Source organism: Aptenodytes forsteri, unplaced genomic scaffold (genome assembly GCF_000699145.1).
Source record: "Aptenodytes forsteri isolate BGI_AS27 unplaced genomic scaffold, ASM69914v1 Scaffold66, whole genome shotgun sequence".
Taxonomy (NCBI): Eukaryota; Metazoa; Chordata; class Aves; order Sphenisciformes; family Spheniscidae; genus Aptenodytes; species Aptenodytes forsteri.
The window spans coordinates 4,384,462-4,401,381 of record NW_008795131.1 but is presented as its reverse complement, the minus strand read 5'-3'; the positions used below and the strand labels follow the sequence as shown (position 1 = coordinate 4,401,381).

General features: G+C 38.6%; 1 protein-coding gene across 1 annotated transcript in view; it reads left to right on the top strand.

Annotated features, from left to right (window-relative positions):
• The window catches only part of SYNRG (synergin gamma), a 38,559-nt gene that overhangs the window by 12,650 nt on the left and 8,989 nt on the right, over window positions 1–16,920 (top strand). The window contains exons 11-15 of the mRNA XM_009278247.2: window positions 190–326; window positions 2,829–2,947; window positions 3,126–3,188; window positions 6,334–7,281; window positions 16,275–16,877. Coding sequence (XP_009276522.1) covers window positions 190–326; window positions 2,829–2,947; window positions 3,126–3,188; window positions 6,334–7,281; window positions 16,275–16,877 — 1,870 coding nt within the window. The remainder of the gene's footprint in view (window positions 1–189; window positions 327–2,828; window positions 2,948–3,125; window positions 3,189–6,333; window positions 7,282–16,274; window positions 16,878–16,920) is intronic.

The window sequence follows — 16,920 nt, the reverse complement described above, 5'->3', positions numbered from 1 at the left end:
GGGTGAGGAGCAGGCGAAGTGGAAGGACTGACCATGCTAATTTTGCGTGCTTACGTTGAAAGGCTTTTTTCTGTCTTTTGCTTTGTTTTTTTTCTCTTAAGTCGATCATGCAACTCTGAATTGCTTTCGTGTTACATGACAACTTGAAAAGACAACAGTATAGCAATTTACATGTTGTTTGTAATTCAGGTGGTAAAACCAGAAGATGATGACTTCCAGGAGTTTCAAGATGCCTCAAAGTCTGGCTCACTAGATGACTCTTTCACTGATTTCCAAGGGGATGTAGCTGGCTCCTCCAAAGCAGCCAGTTCACAGCACCGGAGCAGGTAGTAGATCTTTGATTTCCACCCCTTTGGTGCTTTAGAACTCTTTTAAGAAGTGAAATGTTTTCCTCTTTTGTGGGTAGCTGTCTAGCCTGTAATTTTCTTCTGTCACCTGACTTCTACTCTGACAGTTTCTTTTGAAGGTTGTTACTACTACAATTAGGCTTTCTGAATCAAAAATGGCATTTGATGTGCCATAGGTGGTTGGCTGTTCTTTAGCATTCTAGTCATCATGCTGAGGTAAATTGTGTTTACAAGGTATGGGGATAGGTTTTCAAGTGTTTATACTACTGCACAGGCAATTGAAAGTTACTTCATACTGTGCATTCAGGTGAAAATCTTACATAAAGCTATTCAGAAAAAATAACACTGGGACAGAGGAGTTCTGCATTTAGTGCTGTGTGCTTCCGTTAAAAGTATGACCCCATGTTTGTTGGAGTTGATAAGAAACAATTTGCTGACATCGAGGTCTTTCTTCAGGCCCTGAATATGGACCCCAAAATTCATGCAAAGAGCATGACGTTGTACTCTTAAATGACTGAGAACTCCAGTGGACAGAGTTTTTGTTATTTCTATCGTTTCTCTGGCCACTGCTTAAACTTCCGATAACTAACTATAAATCTCAATTGAAATCTCATTCAGACTTCAGCAGTCTTGGCTTTTCATTTGGGAGACTGCCAAAATGTAATTCCAGATCAGGCAAATTTTGTATAACAAAATAAGTAAGCATGTTTAGTCCCTTTGAGAGTTTACATTTAATCTTTCAAAGTCCTGTGATTACAACATTTCAGTGTTGTTTCCTTTTACTGCATATGGCAAACTTTTATGTACCTCCCAGGTGTCTAATTGTAGACATACAAATTTTCTGTGTGTTGAACTGACTGTTCTTAGTTGCAAATAGAACTAGCGCTTTCCAGGTAAGCAGTGATTACCAGTTGCTTCCTCAACAGTGACGTCAAAAGGGCGTAATAAAACAAATTGTTCTGTTACACTGTGCCTAACGGCATTCTATGTAAGAAATTTAATTTTGCTGATGTCAGTCACTGCCACGTGCATCTGAAGATGCTCTGTTTTAAGTATACCTTAATTTGTTAGACATCATTTTGCGGTTAAAGCTATTCTGTTACTGAAAGTTTTAACAGAAACATTGCTTGTAAATTCCACAATGGGAAGGGGATCATAAAAAAAAAAAAAAAAAAAATTTAAAAATGGTGTTTCTTTTTCACTGCAGCAGTTCTCTTTATTCAGTTGTAAAAGCGTTCAGTTTTGAACAGAATGTTACAACGAGCTATAATCTAATTGCTTATGGAGCTTTATTAAAAAAAAAGCCATCTGTAGAGTACAGATGATTAACCATTACATTTGCCAAGACTGCATATCTAATAGCCTGTTTTGCAGTGATGTGAAATTTAATTATATTACCATAAGCTATATTTTTTTGACATTGCACTGTCTGTCTGCAAGCATCACAGACCATCATTAGCACGTGTGTGCAAGCGCTAGGTTTGTATGTTGCTTGTAGGCTGCTGATAAGGAGATTTAAATGGCTCTGGAAAGATTCTTGCTTCAGGCCAAAGACGACCATAGAAATTCATTCACATTTTCAATGTGCATAGTATTGAATGACATAAACTAGAGGTAAAATGCATCATTCATATGTAAAGGATGTTGTTCTGTAGAGCTGCCAAGGTCTGATAAGGGGGCTTGTGTGGAGGGCAAGCAAAGCTTTCGCAGAAGTCTTCTAAATCTTACAGCAGTTGCTAACATGGTGTTAGGTTATTATGGCAGTTTTACTATATAAAGTAGAGTGTGTTTATGTGCAAAAAGATTTGCTTGTGTAACTGTGGACTAATCCTTATTTTGCTGATTAGATAGCTACCTAAACTCGCTGATTTGCACTGACAAATTCAAAGTTATCCTTTCCTTCCTTTTGAACAGTGGTTCCACTTTATTCTCTTTATTTTGCAATATGTAATGAAATATAATCAAAAGTAGATAAGCTGAAAGAATGGAGCTGGCAAAATCTCATGTGGTTTTAACTCTGTACTGTATCTAGTTCTATCAGGGAGAATTGTCCTTACGCTGTCCTGGGCAAAGTGATAAATTAAACAGCAGTGATTCCTGGGGTATGTCTGTGTGCTTATTGTCTCCTGGGCTAAGAATTCCTGTGGTGTAAAGTTCTGGAGTGTTTTGTGCATGTTTTGGTACAAATTAAAATCAAGAAGGGTGAAAATTGACTTCTGGCCTAAAGAAATATGATTAGGTGAGATAAACTGCGAATTCACCCATCAGTTACCCAGCTGCCTGCTTACATGCTCTTATTCTTAATAGATACTGAGGTAGTTTACGTCAGGTTCTTGATTAAAAACTCTTTAGGGTACAAGCTTAGGTTTAGTGATCCAAATTGTGTAGTCATAATAAGAGGCTCCTTTAAATAAAACCTGGAAACGTAGATTTCTTATGGATAAATTAAGGAACTTCTGCTTTTCTCTCTTTTGTTTTTAGTGTTCCTTCTTTACTAATGCCACTCCCAGGTAATAAGACACTCTCATCAACTGATAAGTATGCTGTGTTTAAAGGAATTGCAGCCGAGAAGTGTTCTGATAGTACAGCTACTTTTGGAGGTAAAAGGAAAAATATACAACCACTATGAGCAACTTATTGCAATATTTCATATATCTTGGTTTTGGCATTGATAAATTATTAATATTTCAAAATCAGAGCAATTATATCAATATAAAATTTATGATATGAATTCCTAACATCTTTATGTAAATGTATTCCTTTTCTCATATTCACTAGATTGTGGAGACAAGTATAGTGCTTTCCGTGAATTAGAACAACCATCAGAGAGCAAATACTTGGGTAAGCAGTATGTTTTTTGGTGCTGTTTTAACATGTTTTCATGATTATTTTTATGAGCTGCAGAACTTCCATTGCTAGAATTCTAGAATAATGGTGCTTCCGCTCCTCTAAACAACTTAGCAGGAAGCATCCTGAAAAATAGTGTAATATACTATTGGAACAATCTACAAATTGTAGTTCTAGATGATCCACGTCTGTTTTGGATGCTTCTGAGTTTTATTTTTGAATAATAGTATGGCTGGAATTTGTTCATTTTAACTAAGGAGTCGTGTTCTTAGAAGACAGAATAAGATGCTTCTGGACAAAATTGCAACTTTTTTCTATTGTTAGGGCAGAATTTAAACTTTTCATGGTCTCTGGTGCTGTAAGAATAAATCTGATCGCTAATTGTGAAATTTGTGTTTAACTGGTTTTGATTGGGAAAAATAAAACCTGGTATCTGAGGTGCAACATCTGTGTAATTACAAAAGCAGAGTCTCCCTAAGCCTTTTCCAGAACCATCTATGTCTAACTCATTTATGCAATATGAATGGTAATCTCATCTTTTTAATCAGATGGGGAAAAACTTTCATTTTTCTTGTCAGTAGACAGATCAGAAGATAAATATATTACTAACTTAACCTGACTTCCATAGATTTATGTTATACCCAGCATTTTGACTCATTATTAGAAGACAACTTCAGATTCTAGGATAAAACTGCTTACCTGAGTTCACTCCTACTCCTTATTTTTCAAAGACGGAATTCTTTTTTTCAGACACTGAGTTTCTGAAACTCCTGTAATGTTGTGTGAGGTTTTCATGCTCAGTACCTCTTCAGGATTAAATGCATGCAATGAAATGAAATAACAACATTTTATCTCTTTCTGTACATGTTCTAGAATATAGAAAATTACTATTATTTGCCTGCTATCCAGGTCTGACCACTCTTAACCCTTTCACCAGCTTACATTTCTAATGGAAAAGTTTGCAATTCATCAGTAAGTTTAGTTTGCTGTGGTGTTTTAGTTTTGATCAATGAATAGCAATTTCACGAATATTTGTATTGTTACTGGGCCAAGTGAATTGATTTGGAGGGGAGGGAGAATGGAATAATGTGTCAGGTATAGTCATGGTCCTTTACTACCATTATAAAGAGTATTCTTTTAAATCTTGGTTAAACTAAGTTAAAGTATGACATTGTGTGGTAGCTTAATTAAATGTTAATGGTGTACTTCTAAAATAGAACAAAATCTGTTTATTGGACACTTGTCTTAAAGTATGCATCAATACTTTAAAATGACAAGAAGTCTAAATATGTACATGCTGGTGAATGGGTTAAACAACTCAACATTTTTCACGTTCAAAAGAAATTGCCTTATTAAAAAAATAATTGTGTATGAACAGGAAGAAACTTATAAAATTAGTACACCAGAATATTTAATGTAAATTCAATGAAAACGTTGTTACCTAATGTTCTAATCCTTACATAGTACTATCTTACATTCAGTATGTAGTTACTAGAGATCAAAAAAATAATTGTGTATGAACAGGAAGAAACTTATAAAATTAGTACACCAGAATATTTAATGTAAATTCAATGAAAACGTTGTTACCTAATGTTCTAATCCTTACATAGTACTATCTTACATTCAGTATGTAGTTGAACTAGAGATCTACACATTTTAGGATTAATCATGCTGACTTTCATGCGAAAGTCTGTCTCCAAGCTTCCTAGTAAAACTGTAATCAGTCTTAGCAGAAGCTAGAAGATGCCTGAGTTATACTGCATTTACTGAAGTTCTGATCACTTAACGCTTTTGTACGTTTAGGTGAACCTGACAGAAGGAAAACAGGATAGATTAAAATGAGAGCTTAAAAATGTTCTAAACCAACATGTTAGGATCACCACCTTGCATTCTTTTCTGCTTGAGGCTTTGTCTCTTCCACCCGTCGGGTTCCCCATTACGCCCAGTTGGATAGGCTTGTTGGCTGTCTGCCTTCTTTCAAGTGAACTTTTTTCAAAAGTACCTTCAGCCACCGGGCAAGTCCAGTTGGTCTCTACTATGTTCCCCTTTCAGCTTATCAGCAGGGTTGCTTTTGTCTCAACCCTCTGCTGACGCCCCATGAATAAACTATATTTAGGCAATATTTTGAAGGGAGGGAGGGGGAGAATTGCTTCTGTAAGAAGGCAAATACTATATTGGTATAGGTGAAATTCAAGATTACATTCATTGCAATTATGGGAGCTGACTTTCATGCGAAAGTCTGTCTCCAAGCTTCCTAGTAAAACTGTAATCAGTCTTAGCAGAAGCTAGAAGATGCCTGAGTTATACTGCATTTACTGAAGTTCTGATCACTTAACGCTTTTGTACGTTTAGGTGAACCTGACAGAAGGAAAACAGGATAGATTAAAATGAGAGCTTAAAAATGTTCTAAACCAACATGTTAGGATCACCACCTTGCATTCTTTTCTGCTTGAGGCTTTGTCTCTTCCACCCGTCGGGTTCCCCATTACGCCCAGTTGGATAGGCTTGTTGGCTGTCTGCCTTCTTTCAAGTGAACTTTTTTCAAAAGTACCTTCAGCCACCGGGCAAGTCCAGTTGGTCTCTACTATGTTCCCCTTTCAGCTTATCAGCAGGGTTGCTTTTGTCTCAACCCTCTGCTGACGCCCCATGAATAAACTATATTTAGGCAATATTTTGAAGGGAGGGAGGGGGAGAATTGCTTCTGTAAGAAGGCAAATACTATATTGGTATAGGTGAAATTCAAGATTACATTCATTGCTTGGCAATTATGGGAAGGATGAGGTGGGACAAAGAACTTATGTGGAAACTGAGTGAGACAGTACGGATCACCTTTTGAATCTATTGGTCATGGTTTGTTTTGATATTAACTCAGTGTAAAGGGAATTTAATATAACTTTGAGGCTATGTGAAAGACTTAAGTGTTTGTTGGAATGACTGTTAGAATCGCTGACCTTGAAACTTGCGTGGTTCATAGAAGTTGAGTTTGCAGTTCTACGTGGAACCTGAGGTCTTAATTTAAATAGTTTGCATAAAAACTTCTGACATTGCATGAAATAATTTGCTTGCTTGCATGGTGTGAGTATGATGTATTTGTTGTCACTGCAGTATCTTACTGTTTTTTTGGTGTGTTTATTCTCAGGAGATAACCTTGCAGAATTCAAGCCTGCAGGAACCGATGATGGTTTCACAGATTTTAAAACCGCTGACAGTATCTCACCATTAGAGCCACCTACAAAAGACAAAACTTTCCCTACATCCTTCCCTTCTCTGCCTGTTCAGTCAAAACAGCAAACACAAGCAAAGACCTCTTTGAATCTAGCAGACTTGGATCTCTTTTCCTCTACTGGAGAAAACAAGCAGCCATCCTTTCCACCTGCATTTAATACATCAAAATCGGGCTCCTTTCCTCCACCACCTCTTCCATCTACCACTGCCCAACCAGCACCCAGCAAAAGTTCAAGCTTAGCTGATGAGTTTGGAGAGTTCAACCTCTTTGGGGAATTTTCTAATTGCGCATCAGCCAGTGGACAAGATGACTTTGCAGATTTTATGGCTTTCAACAATAGCAGTGGATTTTCCGAACAAAAAACAGATGACAAATACAATGCACTTAAGCTGGAGGCCGGTCCTGTTCCTCAGTCTGGCTCATCTGCCAGCACGGTGAAGAGCGGGCAGAGTTCTGCCACCGCTGCTACGCCCACCAAATACGATATCTTCAAACAGCTTTCTCTGGAAGGCCCTGGAGCAGGCTTTGAGGAGGCGAAGGACAACACGCTTTCTTCAGTGAAGAGCGATGATGATTTTGCCGACTTTCACTCTAACAAGTTTTCCATATGCAACACTGCAGATAAGTCCCTGGTGGACAAAGTCACAGCTTTCAAGCAGGCCAAAGAAGACTCTGCTTCGGTGAAGTCTCTGGATCTCCCTTCTATTGGTGGCAGCAGTGTCGGCAAGGAGGATTCTGAAGATGCGTTGTCTGTTCAGTTTGACATGAAACTGGCTGATGTGGGAGGAGATCTTAAGCATGTCATGTCTGATAGCTCTTTGGATTTGCCAACAGTTAGTGGCCAGCATCCACCAGCAGCAGGTGAGGAACTGGTTAGATTGCTCTGGTAACGTAGGTGACGGAGATTTCGGTGTTCTTCTGTGTGCTAAATTACAGTATTATGCACTAGTCTTTCAGCAGTGAAAGACTTCCAAATCTGTGCACCCGCTAGCCAACAGCCCCTTAGCAGGGCAGTATTTATTTTTTGTCTTAGATGACTAAAATAGATTGAACAGTTTGAACTCCATGCCAGTTTATTTTTGAGATTTGGCAACATCATATTACTGGTACCTGTTAGCTGTTGTCACTTAAGGGATTCGAGTGGAAAATTTTCCACTAATACAAACAATGTCATTCCATTTATATTAGCAAGATGAATGGCAGAGTGTCTCACTTTAATCTCTTGGTTTCAACAAAGCATTTGGCTTGGGGACTTAACCCGCTCTGCGCTTTTAAAAGGGTAGGCAGAACACTAATTTGTGCTGTTAATGAAAAGCTGTCTAATCAACAACACTAGTATATTCCCGTTATGGTGGGGCTTAATCTGTCTAGCCAGTATTTTGCAGGACTGCAAGTAGAAGTATTGCGTTACCCTTTTTAGAGTTAAAACCCCCATTGGAATAATTGTGCAAAGGGCCTGTAAATGCTAGCCTCGTGATTGGTAACTCTTGGACCTAAATTTAAAACCATGGGACTTTTACTTTATCCTTATCAGGTTTTCACCTTCTTTAATTTCCCTTTATGAAAGTACTCCTGAAAGAGTGAATTGACCGTCTCTGATCTGATCGCGTATCATAAAACAGATTTCCCAAGTGTCCTGCTTTTTCTTTTTGTATGTACATAGGAAGATAAAATGTAGTTAAATGTTCTGTGGACTTCAATAATACGGGAACCACTACTGTGTTCTAGCGACAAGTATTATGCAGTCAAAGGCTTTTCTGAACAGGGGGGAGCATACAAACTGTAAATGTAAAAGCTGTTACTGCAAGAATTGGTTATTTCCATATGAAATATTTCTTCCATTTTTGCAGATATGGGTAGAGAAAATATACAGTACTGTAATTTTGCATTATATGATATTTTTAAGTAGGGGAGAGAATTAAGTTGGCAACTTTGACATGGAAGATACTCTATAACAGGGTACAAAATATCAGGAATAATTTATTAGCAAAGACGTTTAATTTTCATATTACTGCTTGGTAAAATTCCAAGTTGAGTGAGCTGTCAAAAACGTAGCACCTACAGTGTATTCTTGAATGTTTACTTTGGTTTTGAAAGCACTTTTTCCTAATATTTTTCTAGCCTCTTTTGGTGGTAGTTAGACTTATGTAGCTCTTCTACAGGATGTGAGCTTTTGCCACAGAAATCGGTGATTAATAATTGCCGTTTGTGGCAGGAAAGACTCTTTTGGTTTGTTTAAAGGGGTTAGCCGATCATGTGCTTGTTGCTAAACTTTTGAACTCTGAAGTATTAATTAGAAGCTATTTTTATTAAACTTAAACAAGTCTGTATTCTCCTATGGTGCCAAGCTAGATGTTTTTCCACAGGGAGAGTTTTACTCCATTTAACTCTGGATCTCGTAGCGGAGCGTGCTCTGGACGATCCGTTACGAATACTTCTGTGCTCATGTGTTCCTTTATGTATGTTTGATGCATTTCAAGCTATGAACTGCTGATGTTCAAGTCCTTTTTTTCAGTTTACATAAAGTTAAAAAGCAGATTTTTTTTCTCTTAATTTTCTTCGATCTGTAAATCTAATGTCAAAAAGGGACAGTATCCCTTTGTCATCCTCACTGCTGAGAAATGGGAGACTAGTCATTGGGAACTGCATGTTTGCAAGCACCGTGTAACATCTCCAGTGAAACAGCAGCGGGACAGAGGTGCTGATAAATGATTTGACTTTTCTGACATACCGATACAGAGGTCTTTACCCTTTGGCTATTGAGATTTCACGTTGCATAGCTTCCAGGTACGGGCAGGTAGGTTGCTTATGCTGGGAATTAGAAAGAAATTGTTGAGTTGCTTCCCATACGACAGACTTTGGTCTCTGAGGGAAGAAAGGTTTTCAGTTTTGCTCTCTCCAAAGGGGATACTGTCTCTTTAAACTTTGCTATAATTCTTTGTGTGGAAGGTAGATTATACTAATGTTGCCTGATTTCTCTTGCATTTACTCCATATAACCCTTTGAGCACTGGCTGCATGCTGTTAGTTTCAACCAGGCTGCTTCTTTTAACCCAAATTTACATTTCACTCTAAGACAAAAGTATTTTAATTAGCACCTAGTCATGTTATATGAACCTAATTTGTTCTGCGTCCTGCCGAACGTTGCAGCGAGAGCGTACCCTCGCCCGGGTATTCTCAAAGGGTTATCCATTTGCTGCACTTACAAATCTGTAAAGTACCTTTTTATTTGGCATTATTGGAGATCTCTGTATATTTTAATCAACTTCACTTTTTTTGCTGCTTTTCCAATGTCTAATTTCAGCGAAACATTTCCTGTGTGAATGTGCCTTCTCAGATCTGCTTTGATATCTCTCTTCTGCAAGTATTGACCTGCATGCTTTATTCTGGTAACGCCCTTACGAGCTCCTATGTATCACTATCTTTTGTGATCTGTAAGTCCTGCTGTGTTAATAAATATTATCTTGGCATATTTTGAAAATGTGGGGATGTGTGTGATTTGTTGCAAACCAGCAATGTCTCTTTGTGCCTTCTCAGATCTGCTTTGATATCTCTCTTCTGCAAGTATTGACCTGCATGCTTTATTCTGGTAACGCCCTTACGAGCTCCTATGTATTATTATTTTTTTTTGTGTTTTGTTCGTGCTGTGTTAATAAATATTATCTTGGCATATTTTGAAAATGTGGGGATGTGTGTGATTTGTTGCAAACCAGCAATGTCTCTTTCCTGAAAAATACAAATTTTAAAGTTATAGTATCCCCTTAAGCTGGCAGGTGCCTTTCTCTTGCAGAGCAGCGTGTGGGTGAGCTTCTTTCTCCTCTTCCAACGCTTTGACCTCTCTCCCTGTGCGCTTCTGAAACTTTACATATCAGGCTAAACAATATTTTTTAAAAGAGCAGTTTTTGAGAGGGATTGAATAGAGGAGATGTGTGGATGGCAGGGTTGTTTCTGTGAGTTGGTTTTGAGGGTATGGTGGTAGTTCAAACTGAAGACAGAAATACTGTTTTCTCTGTCCCGTTGTCTCCTCATCTGGATTTCCCTGCTGCCAGCCAAGATTATGATACACCTTTGTGAAGGGGACCAACTGGAAAATGTGTTGCTATCTAGGCCTTTACGAGTAGGAGCCCATTAAACAATATTCTGATATTTATTTAGCTAATCTAGAGTGAGTTAGTTGGCGCCCCAAAGTAAAGGGCCCTGCTTCCTTGTTCTGTTTGGGAAGTCTTGGCTCACTAAATATTGAAGCTTTCAAACACGAATGACAGCTGCAAACTTGTGTCATGTAATTATGTCACTTCGAATTCCTCCAAATCCTGGGCCACTAACAGTTTGGGACTAATGTCAAATTAGCAGACAAGGTAAAAAGCTAAAAATAATTGAGATGTGGAATAAAGTTAAAGCATTACGCCAGTGCAAACTTTGGTTTTTGTAGTTCCTTGCCACAAGAGCAAAAACCAGACCAGAAACCAGAATAGGTTTTTTCTTCTTTACGCCAATCTTGAGAGACTTTAATAGAAAAAAGAAAAAAACCAAAACAACACTCCTCTCATTCTGGAGAACCAGTAGGTTATGCCTAGCCCTAAAGCTTTTTAAACTGAAGGCTCGAACATAAACCTGAGAGACTTAATTCTGCAGGGCTTGTGCTATTAGTATTTGTTCAGGTAATCATACCTGGAGGAGGGAGAGTAATGTTCATGACTCTGATACTTTATTACGTTTTTGTCCAGACTTGACAGTCAAACTCACTCACTTGCTCTCGTTTAGTATAATTCTGCAAATAGAAGAGCTTAACAACACTTATTTATCCTGCGAAGGCCTCTGACAGTGGAGGGTGCGTACGTGTTTTCTGAATGCCTTCCCAGCTGAGCCAAAGGGCGCAGAGATGCAGTAGCTGCCCTGGGCTTCTGCAGGACTAAGCTGAGCTGTCTCTCCGCTTCCAGTGCAAGCTCAGGGGGTCTTTATTTTGCTGTGAAACGTTGTTTATCATGAGAAATAAAAAATAATTAGCAAATTCTTTAATTCCACAAGGTTTGAAGGCTTTTCTCTCCTTTTTCCTTCATTGTAATTTATCTTACAGTCAGCATTCTTGACGGTTTCCACCTTAGCGGTGCTAGGTACTGCCATCTTCAACAAAAGTAAATTGGAGTAACTCCCTTATCGTTAACGCTGTTCCAGACTTCACCAGCTGAGGAACGGGCTTTGAATTTTTCTGAGCGCTGATAGGCATGGCACAGATGGCAGTAGTACATACAAGCCTCTGTATTCTTCAGGTTTCATCTCCTGCCTTTATCAGGTGAAGCCCCAGTGGAAGCGGTAAGGAGGGGGTGCCTGTTCCCGTTCAGTCTCTGGACTTCTTGCTCAGGCTGCTGGTGATGTTCCCAGTGTAACAGCTCTGGTTGTGGTACGTTGATGCTCCTCCACTAGGAACAGAACTAGCTACCACCTGCATCACCCTAACAACCAAAAAATGACACGAGTTATATTTATTCATCAGAATTTAATATAAACTGAAATATAAAAACTTGAAAGTCTCCTATGTTGGTTAAAAAATCACTAAATATATTACAATCTTCTGAACTGTCTTTTTCAGTTTTCTTTAGCATATTGCTAATGCTGTCAAGGGTTTTACTTAAATGATTAAACTGTTGATACTGAAGGCTCCAGCTTGTAAATTGCCTCCAGCCATAACTTAATCCTTGGTAGCTGAATTAAATTGTTATAGTTGGCTCAAATGAAGGATGTCAGGTTTTTCTGTAGATGAGATAACACTGGGAAACAGTGTTTTAACTGTGTTTCATCCTCTGTCAGTATTCTCCCGTACATTCCTTGGCAGCTATTGCTCTGCCTCTCTCCAGCAGCTGCGTGGCTGGCTTGTGTCGCTGTAGCTGTCCCCCGGTGATGATCAGGCAGGTTGGACTATGGTACTGGTAGTTCAAAATGGATGGAAAGTAAATGGTAAATATTCCAAACCCTTTGCTTTGGAAGAAATACAAATTGGGTTTGGTTTCTAAAGCTTTCGGAAACTTACTGCACTCCAGCATGACACTGTGAAGATCACTTTTTCCATTCTTGGTTCACTAGAAAATATTTTTAAGGGGGGAAAAAAAAAAGTGGTTACGTGATATTTGAATGGATCCGACTCTTATTTTTACAGACACACATGCACCCTTCCCACCCTGCCCCCATCTTTAAATGATTTGAGAGTTTATATCCAGTGTGTTTAATCTGGGGTGTGTTTTGTGGTCTCACCAGTGCAAAGCTGGCAGTGCCAATGACACGTGGTTTAACTATATTGGGCATAAGAGCTTTTGGATTTTTAGAACAAAACTAAACTCAAATCTGCTGTGTCGTTTCTGGAAGACACCACAGATTGCTACTGAGGTTACTAAGGAATACTGTTTTATGACGATACATTTCACTGAAATCTATTGATACATCTCTTGTGGTAGGATTATAGGATTCCTAACGCATGATCAATTTAAGATTTGCCCTGCTTCGACAGGGAATTTGCTGTATGCTCTCCAAAAACGCTAACTAAGAAATCACTTTTAACCTTACAAAAAAAAAGATTGCTTAACCCTGAAACAAAGCATTTTCATGGAATTTTGAATGGATTTAGTCTTTGCTCATTTTTTTGATAAAATTTGATGCTTCTCGTCAGTTCAGATTCTGTTCTTACTAGAAGTGTCCTCCAGGAGGAAACGGCAGTAGCTTCGTAGCATCTGTCTTCACTAAGTGTGATGCTTAGAAGTAATTCATTTTTTTTTTCCACTTAATCATCTCTTGCTTTGAAAAAATATTACTGATACACATGCATCTTTTTAAATTTTGAATTGCCGTACCAGCAAAATGAAGCTTTTATTACATCAGAGGTGATAACTGCAGCATTTTAGCTGGAGCTTTTTTATTCATTAAACCTATCTGTGGCCTTTAAGAAAAAGGCTATTGGAGGAGCAGTTCTTAACACTGCTTAATAAAACAATCTTTTCGCCAATAATAAAGATACCCACATCATGAAGAGCTCTCTAGGGTCAACCAAGAAGTGCTTTTCACATGTAAACTGCTTCTTCACTTATTAGTCTGGTGGCAAGTTGCTCTGCTACCTGTCGGGGGGAAAAATGCTCCTCTCTTCATTATGCAGCAAATGTGCTAAGAGCCTAGATAAGTCTTTAGTTTTGCCGTAGCTATGACAGAGGTTGTGATTTTACTTCCTCTATTCAAAAACATCTAACTTGTGGCAAATGATTCTATGAAGTGCAGTGCATGGCACAGTGAAACGTTGGTTTTGTTGCAATAGAATAAAAACTCTTATACAAGCTAGTTTACCTTGGATTATGGACAGTTACACACACATTCTTATTTTTCATACTTTTCAGTAAATTGTTTTAGGACTGCTTTAGCTGTAAACACTTTGTCTCCGAGTGCAGTATTTTTCCTGTAATATAATACTCTTAGGAAAGTTTATTCACCAGAGTAATCCTTTCATAACTATCTAAATAAAATGTATAGAATTGAACTACTACATTTCATCTCAGCTCTTACACCTATGCAGAGGGGTTTCATGTCTGCATGAATTCACGTCGAGAATCTTGAATCTTAGTTTGTGAATAATTAAAATATTGTTCTGCCTTCCCTGCCGTGACCTATTGATTGCAGGCGAAGCATGGGGAGTTCAGAATTCCCACCGAAGCCTGCTGCTCATCCTGCCTGCCCCTGAGCCGGGATCAGATCAGGAGGAGTACACCGACCTGGTCCTTTAGGATGTGTTTTCAGCTCAAACTCTTACCAGTTATCAAAGAAATCATTCACAGTAGATTGTGCAGATCTTCATAGTAGGATCATCAGTCTTTTCATTTCCTGGTGAACACCGAAACAATAGCAATGCTTAAATCTTTCCTGGGTTTAAGAGTCAACACAAATTGAAAAAAAAAAAAAAGGGGGGGTTGCCTAGTACACAGCGGTATTTTCAAGATCCCAGGATTAATTACAGTTGGCTAACATTTTGGAGGTTATTCTGGCACTCTCTTTAATGCTAGCAAAGCTTTCATTTAACTTCTTTAAACAAAACCGTATATTTGAGAGCAGAGGTGTGGTTTCTTGTGATAAATTACTGATCCCTTGCAAGTCAGCTCCTTTTCACCTCGGAGCCTTCTTTTTATTCAGTTTTGCCATAAGCAGGTGATTTCATCTCTCGTCTGTTTACCCTTCTGTAAACTGCTTGCTCTACAAATTTAATATTCGAATGGCGCTTTGAAATCTTGCTGTATGTATGCAAGGTGCTAACGTTTGTTATTGAGATGCTGTCATGTGCAAATGTAGCAGCTGCAGAAGACTATCCCTTAGGAAAATCTGACAGGTGACACACCATGCCTCGCTGACCCATTGTAAAGGGCCTTTTTTCGCCTTTTTTTGTAGTAGCCATTAAACTCTATCATTAAATTGTATATCTGTTGGACTTTTTAATTAGCTATGTATGTGGGTCATGCCTGGAAAGCAGCCTAAAGCGTAGCGTGCTCTCCCCTTCCAGTAAAATGAGTAAGTGAAGGCAGAAATGTTTTGTTAAAATGGCTTAATCCTCAGGCTGGTGTGGTCCGATTGAATAAAGAGGGCGGCTGGAAAGTCAGCTTGTTCCCACCCTGGCTGTATTAAACCAAGTTGCTGTTACTGCGTGCCAGCCAGCCAAGACCATAACGTTTATCAGAAGAGTCTCAGCTAAAATGATGCTAAGAGAATGTATTTTCTGTTTTGGGTTTGCTTTACCTTGAGCCCGTTTGACCCTAGGCACCGAGCAGTGTCTGAACGTCTAATCCAAACTGACAATTGTTAATGCTGGAAAACAAATGCCAAATGTAGTATAGTAGGGCTTTTTTTTTTTTTTTTTTTTAATGCTTTAATGAAAACTACCCAGCCCTTGGCTCTCTGTGCCTTCGCTATGGATCAATCTCAGTCTAAACGTGAAAGATCAGTTGAATGAGTAGCGGACAAAGCCCGCAGACCCTGGTCACTGTTGTAGGCTCCTTTGCTGGCTCTAATGTAAGCAACCAGGCTATATCTTATACCTGCTCATGGCAGTGAGAAGAACCTATTGGCCCATGTAATTGCCAGGTGAGTATAAATGTTTGGAGCTTTCTACAAAATAATTGGATTTTCTGTATACTTAACTGAATAAATAGTTTGTAAAAGCTAAAACAAGATCTTCGCAATATTCATGTCATTCCTGGAACCTGTAAGTTTGAAGAGTCGGCTGTGCAGCACTGCAGTAACTGTGATAAGCTTAAACAGGATTTCTATTTTTTAAAAATTCTTGCAGCACATTTTTATACATTATTTGTATCAAAGCATGAATATAAAATTAAAGTATATTAATACTTCATTGGAGGGAATAGGAAAGTTAGCCCAGTTTTCTGTGTGGTTGGTTTTGATAAGATGAAATAATGCAGTAAGATGTTTGAGTTGCTAATGTTTACATTTTGATTGTAGATTCTGCAGCCAGCATCAGAAAACTGAACTGGTCATCAGTGCAGTCTGTATTGTCTAGAAACATTTATTTTTTTCAGTGTTTCTTCACCACCCATAGTGGGATGGTGACTTTCAGCTTAAAATATAAGGCAACATTCAAAGGTCAAGGCTTACGTTTATTAAATGGAGATTTTTTTTTTTTTTTAATGAAATGCCTAGGTATTTTTCAGGTTATTTTTGTGCAAACTCTAGTTTAAGCTTCATTGAAACAACAATTCACTGTGTTTGTTCTTGCAGTTCTTTAAGACTCTTAGCAAGTTGCTATTGTTTTTATGCAGTGTAGAGAGATTAACGTTTGAACTTCAGCTTCTAATTGTAGGGGTTTGTTTTTCTCAGATATAGATGACTTAAAATGTGCCCCATTTGGAAGCTATAACAGTGGGTCTGCAGTGAGCAGCCTGGCAAGCTATGACTGGTCCGACAAAGAAGACATTCATCAGAGCAAGAAGCTCTCCTCCTTTGTCCAGTCTTCAGGAAGTGGATCCTCTGCGGCTACTTCTGTTCTTCAGAAGAAGGAGACCTTCTTTGGCAGTTCAGAAAACATTACCATGACGACAGTTTCCAAAGTGACAACCTTTTCTAGCGACGATGCTTTACAGGATGTTTCCTTTGTAGCCTTTGCAAACTTTAAAGACTCTGGACCAATATCCAGCGGTCCAAGTGACGATGACACTGGAGACTTTGGTGATTTTGCAAGACCTTCATCAGAAGCACAGGATGCAGCAGCAGCAGCTGACACAAATCAAGAGGCAGACTTCCTTGCTAGTGGTATCTCTTCCGAACTGCGAAGAGAATCTACAGATGACTTTGGAGAATTCCAGAGTGAAAAGCCAAAAATCAGCAAGTTTGACTTCTTGGTGGCAACTTCCCAAGGCAAGGTGAAATCTAGTGAAGAAATGATCAAGAGTGAACTGGCTACCTTTGACCTGTCTGTTCAAGGTAAGCCTGCTCAGGGTGCAGGAAGCTCACAATGCATGTGCTT